General features: G+C 37.5%; 1 protein-coding gene across 5 annotated transcripts in view; it reads right to left on the bottom strand.

The window, feature by feature from the left end:
• Window positions 1-24,418, bottom strand: part of Fcrl5 (Fc receptor like 5) — a 47,366-nt gene that overhangs the window by 4,886 nt on the left and 18,062 nt on the right. For all 5 annotated transcript variants that reach the window (XR_012438892.1, XM_074047779.1, XM_074047778.1 and 2 more), the window contains exons 7-10: window positions 23,883-24,161; window positions 8,921-9,199; window positions 5,760-6,038; window positions 2,180-2,458 (exon numbers count right to left, since the gene is read on the bottom strand). Coding sequence is in view for 4 of the 5 variants with exons in the window: in XM_074047779.1 (XP_073903880.1) it covers window positions 2,180-2,458; window positions 5,760-6,038; window positions 8,921-9,199; window positions 23,883-24,161 (1,116 nt within the window). In the remaining variant the exon portion in view is untranslated. The remainder of the gene's footprint in view (window positions 1-2,179; window positions 2,459-5,759; window positions 6,039-8,920; window positions 9,200-23,882; window positions 24,162-24,418) is intronic.

Raw genomic sequence — 24,418 nt, 5'->3', positions numbered from 1 at the left:
AGATCTGGGTGTGAAGATGCACGCTTATAATTCCCAGCACTTGGGAGGCAGAGGAAGGAAGTTTAAGGCCAGCCTGAGCTACATAAAGAGATCTTGTCTAAAAATAACAATAGCACCAAAAAGACATTTGTACAAGATTTCTATTGCAGCATCTTATCCAAAATGTATAAGATCTATTTTAAACTTAAAATTAAAGATTCATAGTATTTGTGAAATATGATCCTAGTTTTTAAAAAAAAATTCTATGCCTTGATGTTTATAGAATATTTTTGAAAAATATACTCAAAACATTTAATGACTGTGTCTGGGAAGAAAGCTAGAAAGATACCTTTGCTTTTCATAATGGTCTTTTTCTATCATTGGAATTTTTATCATGAAGGTTTATACTCTTTAAGGATACCAAATTAATAAAACTAAAAAGTTATATTAAAACATGGCCACAAAGGATGAAGAAATGTCATGATATAGAGTTGGATAGGGCTATGTTTCAAACTGACTTTAGCACTGCTAGCTTGTCTGTAAGTAAGTTACATCACCTCTCTCTCAGCTTCAGTTTTCTCTTTTGCAAATTGGGGGTTAAATTGTCCTCACAGATTTACCTTAATGAGTGAATGAGATTTTGCATGCCAAGCACTAAGCACAGGACTGGCCCATGGTGAGGGCTCCAGTGAGTGTTGATGGTGATGGTTATAATGAGAAACAGTCAATTTCCTGTCAGTTCCTGTTCTCCATGACTTGTGCCCTAGTTCTAGCACTTAGTCACAATTCATTCATGCTGGGTAAGAAGACTTTAGCTATGATGATAAAAGCAACAGAATAACATGGATGTGGCAATGAGCAGAAAATCAGGAAATTGTGAATGCAGAGTGTAGGAGGATATGAGGTGATGACTCCTTGAATTATGAAGAGAGAGAGAGAGAGAGAGAGAGAGAGAGAGAGAGAGAGAGAGAGAGAGAAACAGAAACAATCAGTGGAATGTGCCTGTGTGGTGAATCTAAGAGGTAGGTTTGTAAACCATATAGCCACAGTCCCTCTAAATCTCATAAGGAAATTGACTATGTCAGGTACTGCTGGGGTATGGGTATGGGAATTAGCTGATTGAATGGAAGAAAGCAATTCTGAAATGCAGTTACCTCCCAGATGTAAAGAAATGGCTGCAGCATCCCCCTTGGATAGAAACTGGTTTCTGGGCTAGCATTCTCAAATTATCCTGCTCATTTAACTTTGTCTCTATGCTTTATGATGCCCAGGGATCCAGCCAAGAGTGGCTAAGAGTTTTAGCCTGTATTTTACTTTACATGATCAGAGGGTATTTGCATACATTGCATTGTCTTCTATTACTGGCATGTATCCCAAAGGCAGGGACAACCAACTTCTAACTTTGCGTGTCTCCTTCTGGGAACTTTTTAATCTGCATATTCCCTGTCCACTAAAATAAGACTTCTGGGACAGGGAATGTGGTCATTTCCATTTGGTCTGATTTTCCCACTTTATGGATTAGGAAATTGAGGGTAATATGGGGAAGTTGTTTTTCTGAGGTCATATAGTTTAGCTACTTTAAAAAAGAAATCTAGAACACTAATGAGTGTTCTAAGCATACTTTGCTATATCCCAGGTCTCTACAGAAAGGATTTAGAGGTTTGGCTTATAGAGGGTGTCTCTGCTGAAAGATTGTACATACTATATGTTAATATTAACAATATATATATTAATATTAACATATTATTTTAAAGGTGTACCAGGAACATTTATATTCCTGGTAATGAAGGATTCTCAAGAGTAGAGGCTTGCTGGGAGTCAGTGAAGGAATAATCCAGACAAGCAATGATTTAATATTTTGGGAGGCAGAAAAATCTCAAAACCAGAATTCTCTGGTTTCTCTTTGTGTCATAACTTTATATCAAATATACTCTATGTTCTAAAAATTATTCTCAGCATTTTTTAATGTGGAGTTTTGATTACATTCAAGAGGGCCTTATGAACTGTGTTCCTGGGAAAGTCCAGATGCCTGAAAATGAACAATAGGAAGGATCTCAGACTTTCAAGTAAGGGCAGGAATTATGCTAAGATGCCATGGCAGAGAATAGCCCTGAGGAGCACTGTAGCTTCATTTTCAGCTTCTAGGAAGAGAAGACACAGTCAGTTCTTGGCTGTGTGGCTAGTGGGAGGGTCAATTCACCTTTGAATTTGATTGTCACAACCTCACTGTGTTGGGGCCCCAAGCCATTGTTGGCCTCACAGGAGTAGTTTCCAGAATGTTCCTCAGTCACTGAGAGGTTGAAGGACACTCCTCCTCCAAAGGGGGCTGAGTTGCTCCCCATGATGACATTCTCATGATAAAACTGGTACAAGATGGGGGGAGAGCCTCTCAGGGCCTCACAGTGAAGCTCCACCACTTCCCCCACCACAGCCTGGGCCCTGGGTGTCTTGAGAGTGAGGACAGGATTGCATACTGGAACTGAGGAAAAACAAAACATCAATAATCAATTCTGTTTCTAACATGTTTGTAAGAAACAAGAAGTACCATAAACAAATGTAAAAACTCAGATCTGAATCTTAGAAAATATATTGAAGCACATATGATAGTCAAGGCTAATTACTTTGATCTGTAAAAGTATTTCATGTACAAAATATTCAATAGAAAAGTGTGAAAATATATGAATATGAATATATGAATATATAAAATATATGAATCATTGAGAACCTCCAACAGACAATAAATATATAAATATATATCCCATCCTCAATATAAATTAAATATATACCAATAAAAACAATTATAAAATACTATTCCTTTTCTTTCTCATCAGATTGGCACTGCTTAAATAGATTGATAATACTGACGAAGTTTTGAATAAGCAAGCACCCTGATATGCTCTAGTTGGGTATGCAAATTTGACACTACCTTGAATGGCAACTTGATGTCATCTACCAAATTTATAAAACACATATAAACTTTGACCCAGAAAATTGAGTTCCCCCTAACTCCTTTAAGGATATAGACATAAGATAGATGAAGATATTTATATAGAGATCTGGATGTGAAGACCCTGCTTATAATCTCAGCACTTGGGACTCAGAAGAAGGAGGATTGCAAGTTTAAAGTCAGTCTGAGCTACATAGAGAGACCTTGTCTAAAAAACAAACAATAACACCAAAAAGATATTTATGCAGGGTTTCTATTGTAGCATTTTTATAATAGCTAAAACCTACAGATAACCTAGTAGACTGGATAATCAATATAAAAGATATTTAAGATGCATAAGATCTATTTTGACTTAAAATTCATGATTCATAGCTATTTGTGAAATATGACCCTACTTTTGTAAAAAATATACTCTATGTACTGATGTTTATAGAATATTTTTGAAAAATACACTTAAAACACTTAACAACTGTTATGTCTGGGAAGAAAGCTATGAAGATACCTTTGCTTTTCACAATGGCTCTTTTTCATCATTGAAATTTTTATCATGAAGATTTATATAATCTTTAAGGAAGACAAAATTATTAAAAACTAAGAAGTTACATTAAAATATGGCCACAAAGGATGAAGAAATGTCATGATGTAGAGTTAAATAGGGCTATGTTTCAAACTGACTTTAGCACTGCTAGCTGTGTCTGTAAGTAAGTTACATCACCTCTTTCTCAGCCTCAGTTTTCTCTTTTGCAAATTGGTGGTTAAATTATCCTTACAGATTTACCTTAATGAGTGAATAAGATTTTGCATGCCAAGCACTAAGCACAGGACTGGCCCATAGTAAGGGCTCAGTGAGTGTTGGTGGTGATGGTGATAATGAGAAACAGTCAATTTCCTGTCAGTTCCTGCGCTCCATGACTTGTGTCCTAGTTCTAGCCGTCACAGTTCATCCAGGCTGGGTAAGAAGACTTTAGTTATGATGATAATAGCAGCAGAATAACATGGATATGTTCCAGGGATTCGTAAGAACGAAGGTAGGGATAGAAGTAGAAAAACCAAGAAATTGTGAATACAGAGTATAGGAGATATGAAGTGCTGCTTTCCAGAGTCATGGGAGAGAGAGAGAGAGAGAGAGAGAGAGAGAGAGAGAGAGAGAGAGAGAGAGAGAGAGAGAGCAATGCTCAGTCAGTGGAACATGGGTGTGTGGTAAATCTAAGAGGTAGGTGTGTAAACTATGTGGCAATAGGGATATGGGGGTTCAAATAAATTGGTTAAATTGGAGAAAGCATTTATGAAATCAAGTTACCTCCTGGATGTAGAGAGATGGCTGTATCAGCCCGCTTGGATAGAAGCTGGATCATGGGGCTAGCATTCCTAAATCATTTAACTTATAATGTCCAGGGATCCAGTCAGGAGGGGCTAAGAGTTTTAGCCTATATTTTGCTTTACATGATCAGAGAGTCTCTACATACATTACATGGTCTCCTATTTCTGGGATGTATCCCAGGGGCAGGGACAAACAGTTTATCATTTTGCATTTCTCCTTCTAGAAACTTTTGACAGATATATTCCCTGTCCTCAAAAATCATAGACTTCTAGGGCAGAGGATAGCCAGTATTCCATGTAGCCTGAATCTCCCACATTATGTGTGAAGAAATTGAGTTCAATATAGGAAAGATGCTTTCTTGAGGTCATACAGCTTATCTACTTTCAAAAACAAACCTAGAACATTCATTTCAACATCCCTAAGCATGCTTTGCTATATCCCAGGTTTTCCTAAGATGGATTTAGAAATTTAGCTTGTAGAGGGTTATCACCAAGCAAATTCAAAGCACACAAGAATGGTTTGCCTTTGGTTATTACACTTAATGGCATGACAGCAACAAACAGTTCTGTGAATGGAGGACTTTGATAGTTATGAGCCATTCTCATTTCTTTTTTTTTTTTAAACATGCCAGGCAAGTATTTTATTCCCCCATTCCAGAATTAGCATTTTAATAAGAGTAAGTCTTCATATCAACTAACAAAGAATGTTTTCCACTTATTTAGGTCTTAAATTTCTTTCAGCAAGGTTTTGTAGTTTCAATGTATAAGTTTTTTACTTCCTTGCTTAAATTAATTCCTATATATTTTATTTTTTTACATTCAATTTTTATATTTTTTAAAATTTTTATTCATTTATTCACATGTGCATACATTGTTGGGACCATTTCTCCCTCCTACCCTGCTCGCTTCCAGGCAGAACCTGTTCTGCACATAGTGGTGAGCACAGCTGCCTTCCATTCTCATTACATTTTATCCTGTCTCTCTTTCCCTGCCCTGCTCACCTGTGCCCTGTCTTTAAGGATCACTGAATGTCTCTCCTGAAATAAAAACATTACATATAATTTTAATATGGTATGAAATAAGCATTTTACCCCTGGTAATAAAGTATACTCAAGAATAAAGATTTGCTGAGAGCCAATGAGAGAAGAACCAGAGAAGGACTGGCTTACTATTTGGGGAGGCAGAGAAGCTTGTCATCAGAATTCTTCAGTTTTTCTATGTGCCATAATTTCATATCAGAGAATAGTCTATACTGTAAAAATTCTTCTTGGCATTTTTAAATGTGGAGTTTTGATCACATTCAAGAGGGTGTTTGAACTGTGTTGCTGGAAAAGTTCAGGTGCCTGAAGTACACGACAGGAAGGATCTCAGACTTTCAAGTAGGGACAGGAATTATGCTAAGATGCCATGCCAGAAAACAGCCCTGAGGAGGACTATAGCTTCACCTTAAGCTTCTGGGAAGAGGAGGCACAGTCAGTTCTTGGTTGTATGGTTAGTGTGAGGGTCAGCTCACCTGTGACTTTGATTGTCAACACCTCACTGCGTTGGGGTCCCAGACCATTGTCAGCCTCACAGAAGTAATTTCCAGAATGATCTGTAGTCAGGGAGAGGTTGAAGGACACTCCTCCTCCAGATGGGGCTGAGCTTCTCCCCATGATGATATCTTCATGATAAAACTGGTACATGATTGGGGGAGAGCCTCTCAGGACCTTACAGTGAAGCATCATCATATCACCCACCACAGCCCTGGTCCTCGGTGTCCTGAAGACAAGGACAGGATAATATACTGGAACTGAGGGGAGAAAAATAATTAGCCATAAGCTCTTTCTGTTTGAATATATTCCTCAATAGTGATGACATTTCCAACAGGAAAATGTTTTTCTTAGTTTTTAATGCCTTCTTGATATTACTCAGAGCTCATCTAAAATTTCTTTAGGCCTCAGGAAGTGAGAATATTTGTGTATTACTATATATATAGTTTGGTGTACTTAGAAATACAAACTCAAATGTGGTTGAAGAATCTGAAAACAAAGATTATGCTTAATCTCAGGTCCAATAGAAAAAGAAGAACATAAGAGACCTTTGGTTTACAAAGTCAGAAGTATGTTAGAGTTTGAACTTCATCAGAACTGTGACCCACATGACAAAAAGTTTTGATATATGTGCTCATTCTTGTAATCTTTTATCAAAAATAAAAATAAGCAATCAATAGATCTCAAGAACTGTTCTATATGGTGGATCTTCAAACTTTGGAAAGACATAGAACCTGCTTTCATAGAGCCTATATTCTAAAAGAAATGATAGGCAACAATTAAACTAAAGTAAAAATATAGAATTAAAACATTGATAATTGATAAATTGATGAAGGATGGAGTGCTATGAAGTGAAATATATAATACTGCAAACTGATCATATAGATTAGTCAGGGGAAGCTTTCTTGTGAAGTGACAAGTGAAATGGAAGGTAAAGTGGTTGCCAGGCAGGCAGGCAGTATGGGCAAGGACGTGTATTGGGAAGAAAGTGGTCACACTTGAGTTATTAGAAGAAGATGGAGGCAGCAGTAAGAGAAGGGTCCAAAGAGTGCTGTGAAATAGAAAGCTGGAGATCCAGGTATAGCTTCGTAAGTTATGTTGATGGTTTCATCCTTCTTCATCAAGCAACGGGAAGATTATTCTGACCTCATTATGTAAAACAGATTGTAGTTGAACCAAGTGGAATAGATGGATTGTCACATACTTGTGACAATGCAGTAGTTAAAGTGATGGTAGATTTGACTACTATAGTGGCAGTAAAGATAGAGATGATCTAAAAAACATTAGGAAGTAAAATCAATAGGACTGGCTATGAGGGATGAGGAAGAGAAATGTCAAAGGAAACTCCTGGATTTATGCTGTGTGTATCTGGATGAATAAAGGTGTATTTGACAGAGACAGGAACACTTGAAAGAGGCACAGTTCTGCGTGGAATTTCAGGGTTCAGTTTTACAGTGTTCAGAATGACAAACTCTTGAGAAATGTGAGTGAAGATATGGCACGTACAAGTGCTCAGGTAGGAGGTCTCCTTTAAAGATGGATGTGTAGAAAGCATTATTTGTAGGTGACAAGGCCATTTATAATATTATATGCAGGATCACCCAGAGGAAAAAATATAGATAAGAGAAAAGGGCACAGGTCAGAGTTCTGGAACATGCCAGATTAAAGATTAATCTGTAGAAGAAGGAGCCAGCAAAGAAAACAGAAAGAGGAGAGAGACAGAGAGAGAGAGAGAGAGAGAGAGAGAGAGAGAAATCAGAAGAGAGTAGGGTCACTGAAGCCAAAGATAACTTCATGAAAGAAGAAATGAAGGTTGGAAAATGGCTACTGGATCTAAATACATGGAGGTTGTTGGTGACCTTTGTGAGAACATTTTTAAGGAGAGGTTGGGAGAACTTAGAGGTTTAGAACCTAGTGAGTTAATGAGGAAATGGAGACAACCTGGGTTGCTGACAAAGTTTAGTTATAAGGGAGCAGTGAGTGGAATAGGATCAACAGATGGTTTTTCTTAGACACAGAAGAAATATACTATGTTAAATGCTAATGGGAAGGCTGTTGAAGAGAATGTGGAGACCCATTGGGGAAAAAGGGGGAATTGCTTATAAAGTTTCTGAGAATGCATGAAAGAATGGAATGTAGAGATCAGATGGAGATTTTTTCCCTGATACAGGGAGCAGAATTTTCTCCTCTGTTCCCTAGGAAGTGGAGGAATGATTTATTGTTTGGATACAGACACTCAGTTTGGTGGAGTCAAGGCTGGTATTGTCTGATGCATTAAGGAAAGAGTGAAGGTGTTAGTGAACTGGGGGCTCCATTGATGTCTGAGAACAATAGTGATAGGAGGAGTTGAAGCAAGTAGAAAGATAGGAATTGTAGTCAGGTAATAAATGCTTAACATGCCATTCTGAAGATGGGTTAGTGAGTATATGTGGGAGTGCATGACTGATGTGGGAGGATAGGCTGTGGTGTTGGGTGAGCCACACATGTGGATGTTAGAGTCATGAAATAATGGCAGAATGTAAAGTAGAGAAAAAGAATGAAAGTGAGGCACTGAAATCTACATTGAAAGTAGGTATGGCAAGGTGGTCAGCCAATGACAAATGGATCACAACAATCTTGCTGCATAGAGCAAGAATACACAAGAAGAGAAGAGAACAATGTTGGATACCTTCTGTCAAGGGTTCTGGATGGAAACTCAAGCCTGTCTGGCAGAGGAGGAGAAGAAACTAGGGAGAAATGTGTGAGAAAATGAGGGAATGTACTGGTCTTTTTATTGATTGACAAGCAGAAACTACAGCTAATTCTCTTCTGAAATGAGACACATTGAATTCATAACATCCTTCTTATTGCTCACTGTTGACCAAAATACAGTCTTTTTTTAAAAAGACTTTACTCCTATATTATGGATGTTTGGCCACAATGGCTGAAGGATGTAGCTACCAGGCAAGGTGTAGGTAACAAAAAGAAGGTGCAAATTCCTCAACAGGTAAAATACCAAACTCTTAGATGGAGGCTGTGTAGACAAGAGGCTTCCATGATGTCACACAACAGGTGGCTTTGTGGAAACAGCTCCAGCTTTGCCTACTGCAGGTAATGAGGAGAAGGTCTATTCCTTGTGCTGCTAATTGAAGGAAAAACCTACCTCTGACACTGAGTGTCATTGTGTAACTGCGCTGGGCCCCCTGACCATTGTTGGCTTCACAGAAGTAGATTCCAGAATGTTTTTCAGTCAGAGAGAGGTTGAAGGACGCTCCTTCTATAGAGGTAGCTGAGATGCTCCCCAAGATGACATCCTCATGATATAACTGGTACAGGATTGGGGGAGAACCTTTCAAGGCCTCACAGTGAAACTCCACAATGTCCCCCACGAAAGTTTGGGCCCTGGTGGCTCTGAGGGTGAGGACAGGGCAGGACACTGGAACTGAGGGAGAAAGTGATTTAGTTGACACCAATGTCTTTTTTAAAAAAAATTAGAAACAGATCCTATTTTTAAAAGTTAAGTATTGCAGAATTCCATTCAGTAAAAATGAAAAGTTGTACCATTTCTCTTGTTTTCATTTTTCACAAAGTACCTCTATTGAATACTTGGTCTCTCTCTCCCTCTCTCTCTTTCTGTTTTTTGAGACAGGGTTTCACTAGGTAGCCCAGACTGACCTTGAACTTGTGATCCTCTGCCTGAGTCTCCCAAGTGTTGAAATTTTCTGCATCTTTTCTCTGTATGATTACTCTCATTCATATCAACACATAAATAAATACAAGAACACATGCATGGAATCATAATACACACACTAGTCAACAACCAACTTTTCCCCCAGCAACGTATCATAGGCATCTTTCTGTGCTATAACGTAAAAGTCTGATTCATTCACTTTTAAAAACCACCTAAATAGAGGTTTAACTGTCATACAATAAAGCGCAATGCTTTTAAATTTGTAACCTTATAATTTTGGGTAAATATTATCTGATTAATTTAATCAATCAGAAAGCATTCCAGTGTGTGGATTTATTATAATACACTTCAGCAATTTTCCATTAATGGATGTTTAAGTTGTTACTGCTTTTTGTAACAATTTCAAATAATGCTGCAATAAATAATCCTGTAGCTACTTTGTACTTTTGTGCATGCATTTGTTACAACAAGTTCTTAGAAGCAGAAAATTTCTGGGATGAGGTAAATGAACATTTAAAATCATTTAAAAGAATGCTATAATAATAATAATAATAATAATAAACATTCTTAAAAAAAGTTGGACCAATTAACACTTGCACTAACAATAAATAAGAGCTTTTGTTTCTCTGTTCCCTGATCAGTTTTTATTATTTTATTTATTTTTATTACTAATTCTTTTGTAGTCATAACATCAGCAGTTGTTCCACTCATTCCATCCTATGTGCTCCCACAGGCTACTAGTTGGTCTTCTGTGGAATTTTAGTAACTCATTAGTGATGAATTACTGTCTAATGAAGTGGAAAATTTGAAACCTATCTTTAATTTAATTTTTAAAAATTTCAATTTACATAGCAATTATACATGTTTATGGGGTACAGTGTGACATTTCAATCATGTATACAATTTGTAATGATCAGATCAGGATAAGTGGAATGTCTGTCACCTCAGACATTTATCATTTCTTTGTGTTTGGAAGCATCATTAATTTTTTTAAACGTTAAGTCAATCTTTTTTTATTGCCTATTGTGGAAATAATAATAATTATAAGAAAACATAGTTCTTTCTACTTTCTTTTCTCTCATCTAATTTTTCTTTTACATATATTTTTATGTTTTCAGTGTTTGTAATAGTTATTTTCTATTATGTAACCATCATTTGTTTTTGCAAATGATTAGCTTTTGTTTCAATATATAAATAGCTAGTTTTCAACACTGTTGATACAATATTCTCACCTACAAATATGTTAAAAATATTTGTTTCTGAAATCCCACCTAAGTGAACCTTAATTTAATTGATCTGCAGAGAGCCTTATTTATAGTTGTTTTTATAAAGTTCCTCAGTGATTCTAATGAACAGCTAGGCTTGAGAACTACTGATCTACATAGATTCAGAACTCACTTTCAGAGCAGTTTCCTCATTATGAATTCTTTATATTGATTCACAGATTGGTGGGTAGGCTTTTTGCATCAAGTAATTGTTGCAAGAAAGGTTAATAGGTACTAAGTTCCCTGGATCCTTGCATTTTTGACAGTGAGGTTTTGATTTAATGTAAAATTCCCAACTAGGAGGACCCAAGATGGCAACTAGAGGGCATAAGCAGACAGCATGAGCTCCGTAAATCAAAAATTTTGCTGAGACACTGGAGCCACACTTGGCAGAAAAAAATCACCAAGAAGAATCAAAACTCTGACACCCTAAACCCCCGGACTGTACAAAGCTTCTCAATACCACATTACACTGAGAAAGCAGGAGGGCTCCTGTGCCACCAGACACCAGCTCCAAACCTGCTTGGGAGACACAGACGAACAGGTGAGCAAATAAGTGGCACATGGTATTCCCACAGCTACCCCTGTGATAAATCAGCATAGCCTCTTGGACAGACTGACCCCCAACCCCCCAAAAAACAAAAAAACTGAATAATAAACAAGGAACAGGAAAAAAACACACACAGCAGAGGGGGTGGGGTGCTCTGAGCACACCAGAGAAGGGGGGAAGAGCAAGGAGCTGATCTCCATGCGAACTTTCAGGAAACAAAGACTAGAAAGGGAGAAGGGTCGACAGTGGGTGGGTGATAAGCCACTGCCTGAAATAAGGCAGATAGCAGTCCACAAAGCTCATCTTCTAAGACAGTGAGCAACATCCAAAGTCAGATAACATTGCTAAATTGAAAAACAGTCAGCAAACCAGCATAACATGCTGACAGCAGAGAGCAGGCAGACAGATCTCTGACCTTGCCCCAGAGAAAGGGCACGAGGCAAAGAAACAAGCCCCCAATAAACCAACACAATGAAAACCCAACTCCAAAGCAGGATGGCTAGTGGGCCACAGAGCAGATCTCCTTCCTGAACCTGAGGACAAGTCACACTCAGTGAGGGAGGAACTGACTAAGCAGCTGCCTCTGAAAGACAGGAGAAAAAAACTGGTAAGTCTCCCCAACCACCTGGTGAGACTAAGACAGAGCTTCTGCTTAAATACCAAAACCAGAACTGGATGATGAAAGTTACCACCAGAACTACTAAGACTGAAACTCTATTGCTCCTGAACATGGAATATTTTATGTGTTTGTTTGTCTACCACCTCTCTCTGCTGATTTCTTTGGTTCTCTCTTTTTTTTTCTTTTTTCTTTTTCTTTCTTTCTTTGCTTTGTTAGTTTTACTATTGTAAGTTAGCTATTACTAAATTACACATAGACCAGGGACAGAAACCACACCAATTGGAGGGATGGGATGATGAAAAAGGGATAGAAATCGTTCTTCCCTCACCAAAAAAATAAATTAATACAGGATTCAGAGGGAAATGAAGAAAATGGAAAATCAGTTCCAGACTCCAACAAAACAAAGATAAACTATCCCAAGGAACCCAATGAAACTCACAACAAATCCTAAAAGAAGAAATACTGCAAGAAATCACTGAGAATTTCATGGCGATTATACTAGACATGGTCAAGCAAAACGTATAGGAGGCACTCAAGAAATTCCAAGACAACAAAAATAAAGAATATGAGAAGACACAAAAACAAATAAATGAACTCATAGAAGCCTTAAATAAATACCAAAGTGAAACAGGACACAATAAATAGAGATAAATGAAATAAGGACAAAAATTGACAATATTAAAGAGGAAGGGACCCATAATATGGAAAACCTCAGAAAAAAGAATGAAACAGAAATACAAAACAAAACGGAAGACCATTCCAGCAGAATAGAACAAACAAAAGACAGAATCTCAGAACTTGAAGATGAAATGGCAATTAAAGGAAAAACTGAAGAACTCTTAGTTAAACAACTCAAGACTGAAAAGAAAATGCAAGAACTCACTGACTCCATTAAAAGACCAAACCTGAGAATCATGGGCATTGAAGAAGGAGAAGAGGTTCAAGCAAAAAGAACGAATAATATATTCAACAAAATAATAACAGAAAATTTCCCTAGAGAACACTATGCCCACTCAGGTACAGGAAGCTTCCAGGACACCAGACAGACTTGACCAGAATAGAACTACCCAGCGGCATATTATCATTAAAATAACAAGCACAGAGAATAGAGAAAGAATATTGAAGGATGTAAGAGAGAAAAAACAATGTACAAAGGTAAACCCATCAAAATCACAGCAGATTTCTCAACAGAAAACTTAAAACGAAGAGCACAGAGTGAGGCATTCCAGGCACTGGATAAAAATAACTTCAACCTTAGGATAATCTGCCCAGCAAAACTATCAACCAAAATAGATGGAACAATAAATGTCTTCCATGATAAGCAGAAACTAAAACAATATATGACCACCAAGCAACCACTACAAAAGATTCTTCAAGGAATTCTGCACACAGAAAATGAAAGCAAAGAAAACCATGAAAGGACAAGTAGTACAAAACTAAAGGAGAAAGAAAGACAAGAATGTAGGGAGTAACATTGATTCAGCTACACACAATCAAACCCTTAAACGACAAAAACAACTGCATATCAATACTAACACTAATGTTAACGGACTTAATTCCCCCATCAAAAGACACTGTTGGAAACCTGGGTTAAAAAGGAAGATCCAGCAATCTGTTGCTTACAGGAGACTCATCTTATGACAGAAATAAACACTGGCTTAGGGTAAAAGGCTAGAAGAGGATTTACCAAGACACTGGCCCAGAAAACAGGCAGGAGTAGCAATACTTATCTCATACAAAGTAAACTTCAAATTTACATTGATCAAATGAGATGAAGAAGGACACTCCATACTAATAAAAGGGGAAATACACCAAAAAGAAATAACAATTATCAACCTATATGCACCCAACGTCAATGCACCCAATTCCATCAAACATATATAGACTACAACACAGTGGCACTGGGAGACTTTAATACTCCCCTGTCAGCAATAGATAGATCATCCAAACAAAAAATCAATAAAGAAATCCTAGAACTAAATCACAGCATAGATCAAATGGACCTAGCCGATATCTACAGAACATTTCATCCAACTTTTGCACAATGTACATTCTTCTCAGCAGCCCACAGAAACTTCTCCAAAATTGATCATATCTTAGGGCACAAAGCAAGCCTCAGCACTATAAGAAAATAGAAATAATCCCATGCATTCTATCTGACCATAGCATTAAAACTAGAAATCAAAAACCAAAACAGCAGTAGAAAGCATGCAAACAATAGGAAGCAATGTGAACAAAACATTGCTCAATGATGAATGGATCATTGATGAAATAAAAGAGGAAATTAAAAGGTTCCTGGAAGTTAATGAAAATGAAAACCTGACCTACCAGAACCTATGGGACACAGCAAAGGCAGTCCTAAGAGGAAAGTTTATAGCCATGAGTTCATATATTAAAAGGACAGAAAGATCTCAAATCAATAGCCTAACACTACAGAACACTACAGTTCAAACTCCTAGAAAAACAAGAACAAGCAAATCCCAAAACAAGCAGAAGGAAAGAAATAATTAAAATAAGGGCTGAAATCAATGAAATAGAAACAAAAAACCATACAAAGAATCAATGAAACAAAAAGCTGGTTCTTTGAAAAAATAAATAAGATTGACAGACCCCTGGCAAACCTGACTAAAATGAGGAGAGAAAAAACCTAAATCAGTAAAATTGGAAATGCAAAAGGGGAAGTAACAACAAATACCAAGGAAACCTAGGAAATCATCAGAGACTACTTTGAGAACCTGTATTCTAATAAATTTGAAAATCTTGAAGAAATGGACAGGTTTCTAGATACTTATGACCATTCAAAATTGAACCAAGAGGACATTAATCACCTGAAAAAATCTATAACACAAATGAAATTGAAACAGTGATAGTCTCCCAAAAAAGAAAAGTCCAGGACCTGATGGATTCTGTACTGAATTCTATCAGACTTTTAAAGAAGAACTAATACCAACTCTCCTTAAATTGTTCCATGAAATAGAAATGGAAGGCGTACTGCCTAACTCATGCTATGAAGCCAGTATTACACTCATTCCAAAACCAGACAAAGACACCTCCAAAAAGGAGAACTATAGGACAATCTCCTTAATGAACATCAATGCAAAAATCCTCAATAAAATAATGGCAAACCAAATCTAACAACTCATCAGAAAGATCATTCACCACGACCAAGTCAGCTTCATCCCAGGGATGCAGGGGTGGGTAAATGTAATACAGCACATCAATAGAAGCAAAGACAAAAATCATTTGATCATCTCAGTAGATGTAGAAAAAGCCTTTGATAAGATCCAACACCATTTCATGATAAAACTCTGAGAAAACATGGAATAGAAGGAATGTACCTTGACATTGTAAGGGCTATTTATGACAAACCTACAGCCAACATCATACTCCATGGAGAAAAACTGAAACCATTTCCCCTAAAATGAGGAATGAGACAAGGGTGCCCACTATCCCCACTCCTATTCAACATAGGCCTGGAATTCCTAGCCAGAGCAATTAGGCAAGAAGAAGAAATAAAAGGAATACAAATAGATAAACTGTCAAAATATCCCTATTTGCAGATGATACGATCCTATACCTTAAAGACCCAAAAAACTCTACCCAAAAACTCTTAGACACCATAAACAGCTACAGCAAGGTGGCAAGATACAAAATCAACTTACAAAAATCATTATTTTTCTATACATCAATAATGAACAAACTGAGAAAGAATATATGGAAATAATTCCATTTATAATAGTCTCAAAAAAACAAATACCTAGGAATAAATTTAACAAAGAATGTGAATGACCTCTACAAGGAGGACTATAAACCCCTGAATAAAGAGATCAAAGAAGACTACAGAAGATGGAGAGATCTCCCATGCTCATGGATTGGTAGAATCAACATAGTAAAAATGGTTATATTACCAAAAGCAATCTACATGTTTAATGCAGTTCCCATCAAAATCTGAATGACATTCATCACAGATATTGAAAAATCTACCCTAAAGTTCATTTGGAAACACAAGAGACTGTGAATAGCCAAGGCAATACTCAGTAAAAAGAGCAATGCTGGAGGTATCACAATACCTAACTTCAAACTATATTACAAAGCAACAGCAATAATAACAGCATGGTACTGGCACAAAAACAGATAAGAAGATCAGTGCAACAGAATAGAGGACCTGGATGTGAATCCACACAGCTATGCCCACCTTAATGTTGACAAAAGCACCACAAATACACGATGTAGAAAAGACAGCCTCTTCAACAAATGTTGCTAGGAAAAGTGGTTATCTGCCTGCAGAAAACTGAAAGTAGATCCATGTTTATCACCTTGTGCTAGTATCAACTCAAAATGGATCAAGGACCTTAATATCAGAGCCAAAACTCTGAAGTTAGTGCAGAAAAGATCAGGGAGTACTCTGGGAGTAATAGGTATAGGCAAGGACTTCCTCAATAGAATCCCAGCAGCTCACCTACTAAGAGAAAGGATGGACAAAGGGACTTCAGAAAATTAAAAAGCTTCTGCACAACAAAAGAAATGATCTCCAAATGGAAGAGACCACCCACAGAGTAGGAGAAAATATTTGGCAGCTATACATCCATCAGACAAAGGACTAATAACCAGAATATACAGGGAACTGAAAAAACTAAACTCTCCCCAAATCAATGAACCAATAAAGAAATGGGCAACTAAACTAAACAGAACTTTCTCAAAAAAAAAAAAAAAAAAGAAATTCAAATGGCCAAAAGACATGAAAAAATGCTCATCTCTAGCCATAAAGGAAATGAAAATCAAAACCACACTAAGATTCTACCTCACCTCTGTGAATAGCCATCATCAAAAATGCCACCAACAACAGGTGTTGGTGAGGATGTGCAGAAAAAGGAACCCTTGTACACTGCTGGAGGGAATGCAAGCTAGTGCAACCAACTCTGGAAAAAAATAGGAAGATTTCTTAAAAATCTAAACATAAATCTGCCATATGATCCAGCAATCCCATTCTTGTGGATATACCCAAAGGAACACAACACAGGTTACTCCATAGGCACCTGCACACCCATGTTTATTGCAGTGCTATTCACAATAGCCAAGTCATGGAAACAGCCAAGATGCCCCACCACTGACGAATGGATTAAGAAAATGTGGTACTTATACATAATGGAATTTACTCAGCCATGAAGAATGAAATCTTATTATTATTAAGTAAATGGATGGAACTGGAGAACATCATTCTGAGCAAGGTAAGCCAGGTTCAGAGGACCAAAAATTGTACATTCTCCCTCATGTGTGGACTTTAGATCTAGGGCAACTAAAACAATGTTTTTGGACTTGGGTCACATGCGAAGGGGATAGCACATATGGGAGATATGGGGATAGGTAGGAAACCCAAAACAGGAAAGTGTTTTATGTCCCCACTGCAGAGGAACTAATACAGAAACCTTAAAGCAACAGAGGTCAATATGGGAAGGGGATCAGGAGCTAGTGAAAAGGTCAGTTGAGATGAATCAACTTGGGTTGTAACACATTTGCACATGAAAACAATGCTAGGAATCTCTCTGTATAGCTATCCTTATCTCAACTAGCAAAAACACTTTGTCTCTTATTATTGCTTATGTCTTCTCTTCAACAAAATTAGTGATAAGGGCAGAACAGATTCTGCCTTGAAGCAAGGGTGTGAGGGGAAGATAGAGGGGATAAGGGGCAGGGGGAGAAATGACCCAAACAATGTATGTACATATAAATAAATAATTAAAAATTAAAATAAAATAAAATTCTCATGTCTCATTCCTCCCCTGCATGATCAAGTCTGAATACCACTACTGCCTGCTTGTCATCGACTTCTGTGAAAAATCAATAACCAACTTGACATTTGTCTTTCTGAGATGACTTTTTTCTATGCTCTTTCTCTGTCACACACACATTTTAACTTTGTAATTAAATAACTATCAACATTTGTCTTCTGAAGTACATATCAAGTTTCCTTCACTTTGGGAAAATTTTTATTGTTTCATTTTTCTCTTGAGTTTGTTTTACTAAGTTAAAGACATTTAATTATACACAAATGGGATCTCTATTGTCTGCTGTTCATATCATAAATTTTTGCATTAATTTCTTTATTTTTCTACTTTGTATTATGTTCTCAAACTGAATCTTCATTTAATTGGCAGTTTTCATAGGTGTCCATTTTATATTTACTACTGCTTCAAATGGCATTTGGATTTAATTTAAGAAATAAGCTCATTTGTTTTTACTCCTGAGTTCTGCTGGATTATTTTTGTGATATCTTGTTATTTTATCTTATCCTTTTTGATATGTTTTTATTCTTTTTTGTGCTTTTTTTGGAGTTCATATTTTCTTTAATTGTATTGAGAATATCCAAAAGAATTTAGTTATTTTTTTGTTTTCCATAGCAATTCTTCCTCATAAAAGTGATATATAACTTTCCTTTCCTTTTATAATTTTTAACTTTTAATTGACATGAGCATGTATATATATATGTATATATAGTATTATATATTTTATATGGTACAGTATGACATTTCAATACATTATAATTCATTACAATATGCAATGTTCATGTCAGGGTAATGGGTTTATCCATCATCTTAAACATTGATTCTTTCTTTTTGCTGGGAAATTCTCTCTATGCCTATATTTTAAAATATATAATTAATTGTTGGCAATCATAGTTACTATACATACATGCTATGGAACATTAGAAGCTATTCTTCCCATCCAATTGTACCTCAATTCTCATTAACCATCATTCTCTAGCCTCCCCTTGCTTCCCAGCCTCTGGTAACCACAATTCTATACTTATAGGTGATCAACTTTTTTAGCTTCTACATATAAATAATAACATGCTTGACTTATTCCACTTAGCATGTCCTCAATTTGTTTGTTTTCGCTTTCATTTCCTGTGTTTTGAGGTCTTATCCAAGCAATAGGATTACATCAAATTACAAAGCTTTCACATTGCAAAAGAAATGATCAACAGAATGAAGACACCACATGCAGAATGGGAGAAAATATTTGCAAACTACTCATCTGACAAGAGATTAATATAAAAAATAGATTAGGAACTCAAAAAATCATCAGCCAAAATCAAATAATCCAATTAAAAATGGGAAAATGATCTAAATAAACATTTTTCCAAAAGAAGAGATACATATGGCCAAAAAGTATGTGAAAAAGAAATGCAACTCAAGTCATGAGATATTATCTCATTCCAAATCAAATGGTTATTATCAAAAAAGACAAAAATTAAGAAATACTGGCAAAGAAGCAGAGAAAAGGAAATTCCTATACATTTTTGGTGGATGTAAATTAGTAGAGTCGTTATGGGAAATGGAATGGAGGCTCCCCAAAATAAGCTAAAAATAAAACTAATATGTGATCCAAGATGGCGACTGGGATACAGCCACAGACCTCCTCAGCTCCGTGAACCAGGAATTTTGCTGAGAGGCTGGAGACACACTTAGATGAGGTAAAGCACAAGGGAGAATTGAAACAGCAGCACTCTTAACCCCTAGCTTGTGGAAGGCTTCTCCATGACACAATATACTAAAAGAATAGCTGGCGCTACTCGCAAAGCCCTACCCCATAGGCCCATGGAGCTGCTGCTGTGCAGGTCATGGGATCTCTGATCCTTGGGCCTGCTCCTCAGCCCCAAACTCCCACCCCTCAGACCTGTATGATCTCCGCAGAGCTGCACCACTAAGACCTGCCAAGCCAGCAATCCCCCCCCCCCACACACACACACAGACACACACACACACACACACACACACACACACACGATCTCTGTTCCATTGGGCCACACCCTTCAGGCCTGCACAGGCCTGCAGGATCTCTGCCAGGAGCATGCCCATATAGCCTACCAAGCTGGCAATTAACAGACATGCACAATCTTCACTCCACCAGGCCTGCACTCTTCAGGCACACCAAGCCAATGTTCCAAAGGCCTGCTAGTTTGCTTCAATGAAAGGCCTCCATCTATAGGTTCATGGGACCCCACCCACATGCCACTAGCCACAGGAGGGCTCCAACTCTGCCTAAGAGACACACACAGACAGGACTGGATGCTAAAGGACTAACATCAGAACAACTAAGATTGCAATTCTACTGTTCCAGAACTGGTGATTTTTTTTTTCTTTTTTCCCCTTCTTTAAGGGTTTTGCTGCCTGGTTTGCTGTTTGATCACCCACCATCTCTCTCATTGTTTTTCTCTCTTCTCTCTTCCTTTCATCTTTCTGTCTCTTTCTCTTTTTTATCCTTCTCTCTTGGTTTTGTTAGTATTAATATTGTAATCCAGCTAATACTAAATTACACATAGTCCAGGGATAGAAATGGTACCTAGTGGAAATATGGGAAGAAGAAAAAGGGATGAAAACCATTCTCACCCCAAAAATAAAGTAGTACTGGATTTAGGGTGAAATGAAGAAAAAGGATACCCAAATCCATACTCCAACAAAATAAAGATAAACTATACCAAGGAACCCAACAAAGCCCACAAGAACAACCTGAAAGAAGAAATCCTATAAATAATTAATGAGAATTTCATAGAGATGTTACTAGACATGGTCAACCAAAACTTACAGGAGGCACTCAAGAAATTCCAAGACAACTAAATTAGAGAATATGAGAAAATTCAGAAGCAAATAAATGAAATCACAGGAACCCTAAATAAATACCAAACTGAAACAGAGATCACCATAAACAGAGAGATAAACTAATTAAGGACAAAAATTGACAATATTAAAGAGGAAGTAACCCATGATATGGAAAACCTCAGAAAAAAGAATGAAACAGAAATGCAAAACAAAATGGAAGGCCATTCCAGCAGAATAGAGCAAACAGAAGACAGAATCTCAGGACTTGAAGATGAAATGGTAATTAAAGGAAAAACTGAAGAACTATTAGTTAAACAACTCAAGACTGTGAAAAGAAAATGCAAGAACTCACTGACTCCATCAAAAGAATCATGGGAATGCAAATAACCAAGGCAATATTCAGCAAAAAGAGCAATGCTGGAGGTATCACAATACCTGACTTCAAACTATTTTACAAAGCAATAGCAATAATAACAACATGGTACTGGCACAAAAACAGACACGAAGACCAGTGGAACAGAATAGAGGACCTGGATATGAATCCACACAACTATACCCACCTCATTTTTGACAAAGTTGCTAAAAATATACAATGGAGAAAAGACAGCCTCTTCAACAAATGTTGCTGGGAAAAGTGGTTACCTGTCTGCAAGAAACTGATACTAGATTCATGTCTATCACCCACCCTGTACTAGTGTCAACTCAAAATGGATCAAGGATCTCAATATCAGACCTGAAGCTCTGAAGTTAGTACAAGAAGGAACAGGAAACACTCTGGAAGTAATAGGTATAGGTAAAGACTTCCTCAATACAACCCCAGCAGCCCAGCAACTAAGACAAAGGATGAATAAATGAGACTTCATAAAATAAAAAGCCTCTGCACAACAAAAGAAATGGTCTATAAACTGAAGAGAACACCCACAGAGTAGGAGAAAATATTTGCTAGCTATACATCAAACATGGGACTGATAACCAGAATATACAGGGAACTTAAGAAACTAAACTCTCCTAAAATCAATGAACCAATTAAGAAATAGGCAACTAAACTAAACAGAACTTTCTCAAAAGAAGAAAATTCAAATGGCCAAAAAACATGAAAAAATGCTCACCATCTCTGGCCATAAAGGAAATGTAAATCAAAACCACACTAAGATTCCACCTCACTCCTGTTTGAATAGTCATCATCAAAAACACCACCAACAACATATGTTGGCGAGGATGTGGGGAAAAAGGAACCCTCGTACACTGCTGGTGGGAATGCAAGCTGGTGCAACCACTCTGGAAAACAATTTGGAGACTTCTTAAAAATCTAAACATAGACCTGCCATATAATCCAGCAATCCCATTCCTATGGATACACCCAAAGTAATGCAACACAGGTTACTCCATAAGCACCTGCACACCCATGTTTAATGCAGTGCTATTCACAATAGGCAAGTTATGGAAACAAGATGCCCCACTATTGATGAATGGATCAAGAAAATGTGGTACTTGTACACAATGGAATTTTACTCAGCCAGCCATGAAGAAGAATGAAATCTTATAATTTACAAGTAAATGGATGGAACTGGAGAGCATCATTCTGAGCGAGGTCAGCCAGGCTCAGAAGACCAAAAATCGTATGTTATCCCTCATATGCAGACTTTAGATCTAGGGCAAATGCAGCAATGTGGTTGGACTTGGATCATATGACAAGGGGAGAGCACATATGGGAGATACAAAAATAAGTAGAAAACCCAAAACATGAAAGCGTTTGATGTCCCCACTCCAGAGGAACTAATACAGAAATCTTAAAGTGACAGAAGTCAATATGAGAAGTGTAAAGATCAGTTAGAGATGAATCACCATGGGTCGGTCGTAACACATGGGTACATGAAAGCAATGTTAGGAAGCTCTCTGTATAACTATCCTTAACTCAACTAGCAAAAACGCTTTGTCTTCCTTATTATGCTTGTGTCTTTTCTTCAACAAAATTAGTTATAATGGCAGAACAGGAACTGCCTGGAACTGAGGGGTAAAAGGGGGGGAGAGGATGGCGGAGAGGGGCAGGGTGGAGAAATGACCCAAACAACGTATGCACATGTGAATAAATGAATTAAAAAAATAGAAACAGAAAAAAAAACAGTCATGTGATCCAGTTATCTCACTTCTGGGTACATATCTAAAGAAGGAAAATTGGTATGCCGATGAGACTTATTTTAAATGCTGCTTTGCAAGGTTCCTATGTTGGGTCTCTATTTTTGCACATAACTCATCACTCAATGAATGAAGTGATATTCAAAGTCTGGTGTTTGCTTGAGATTGCTGCTTATGTGCATGGTGTGTGTGTGTGTGTGTATTGGGACTGTGTATTTGTTTTAGAGACCACAGAACTATCAATGGACTCAAAACGTTCCATGTATCAGAACACATTCCCATGAAATCTGTCTGTGCCCTCTACTTAGGTCACATTCCTTCAACATGCGTATAGGTCCCTAAAAAGTTATTTTTCTAAATTATGTGTTATGTTGTCCCATGAGACACTGATATATTTGCTATAACTTTCTAAAATAAGAATTCAAGGACAGTTGGTTTAAGAACAGTGATATGTTAGTCTTCTGTTTTCTTGTGATGTAAAACATTCTAACATACCAGACTCAAGATTTTCTTATCAGACATCTTGCTGCTTTGTGAGGAAAGCTAGATTTTTCACTCTTCTAGCAAAGATCCAAGAGTAAACAGAAGCAACTTGACTCCTAAAATAACATTCTTGTAATGGTTACATGGGTAACCATAACCTATGCTATGATTTGTACACTTTTCTGAATGCATGCCATACTTCAACAAAAGTTGGGAAAATATAACACAGTAAAATTCTACTTATTTTAATGGATTATTAAAACCCTGGAAAAACAAAGAGCACGTTCCTGAGGAGCCATGCCTTCATTTCCTTTCACGTTCACACCTCTTCCAAACCTATTGTGAGTGCTGTAATTGCTTGGAAACCTCTTTGGAGAAATTAAAGTCTTGCCCAATATTTGTCCATGTGACCATGCTTACAGCTAAATTAATATGTAAGTGGTAGTGAAGAAATAGGCAATGCTTCTGTGCATCAAATTAAGAGAAATTAGCTTGAGGACAGAACATACAGGGTATGAGGAGATGACTTAAGAAAACAAATGCATTTGTTAAAAGCTGGGCAGTCTTCTGTGCTACATAGGAGTCAGGCGGAGTAACAGCCTGCTTATTTAGGACTGGATGAGCAATGAAGCCCACAGACAATTAGTTGATTGAGAAGGGAGCCAAGAAGAGGGTTAGGTTGATTGTAGTGAAAACCAGAAGGTACATGTAGACTTCTGAAGGGTTTGGTGAGACTGGATTCTGAGTCAGTGATGGGTAGTTGCAGGAATTAAGGGCTTACCAGTGACAAAGAGGCTCACAGCCTCACTGCGCTGGACTTGCAGGCCATTGTCAGCTGTACAGTAGTAGTTTCCAGAATGCTTTGAGGTTAGAGAGAAACTGAAGGATGCTTCTCTTCCAAGACTGGTTGAGGGACTCCCCATGGGAACATTCTCATGATAGAACTGGTACACAATGCTTGGAGAACCTCTCTGGGCTTCACAGTGAAGTGTTGCTATGTCTCCCTCAAAAGTCTGGCCCTTAGCAGTAGTAAGGGTGAGGATAGGCTGAGACACTGGGACTGAGGGAAAGAAAATTAGCCAACAGTTATTTCTGCCTTTCTGTAGATTTCAATCCATGGCCAGTGCAAAAGCCCAATATCCTGTATTCATTGGCCCTTAGGGAAGCCCCACAATCTCCCAGGCTTCTCTGACCAGCTATCTTCTGCCCTCCATGCTGGTCTTTTCCAGTCTGTTCCTTTCCCCTCTATCCTCTTCCCTCCAGATTCCTCTAGTTAGGCAATCTGCTTTCATTTTGCAGGTGCCCTCAGGGGAAAGG

Source organism: Castor canadensis, chromosome 11 (genome assembly GCF_047511655.1).
Source record: "Castor canadensis chromosome 11, mCasCan1.hap1v2, whole genome shotgun sequence".
In the NCBI taxonomy this organism is placed as follows: Eukaryota; Metazoa; Chordata; class Mammalia; order Rodentia; family Castoridae; genus Castor; species Castor canadensis.
This window is presented reverse-complemented; position numbering and strand designations above follow the sequence as displayed.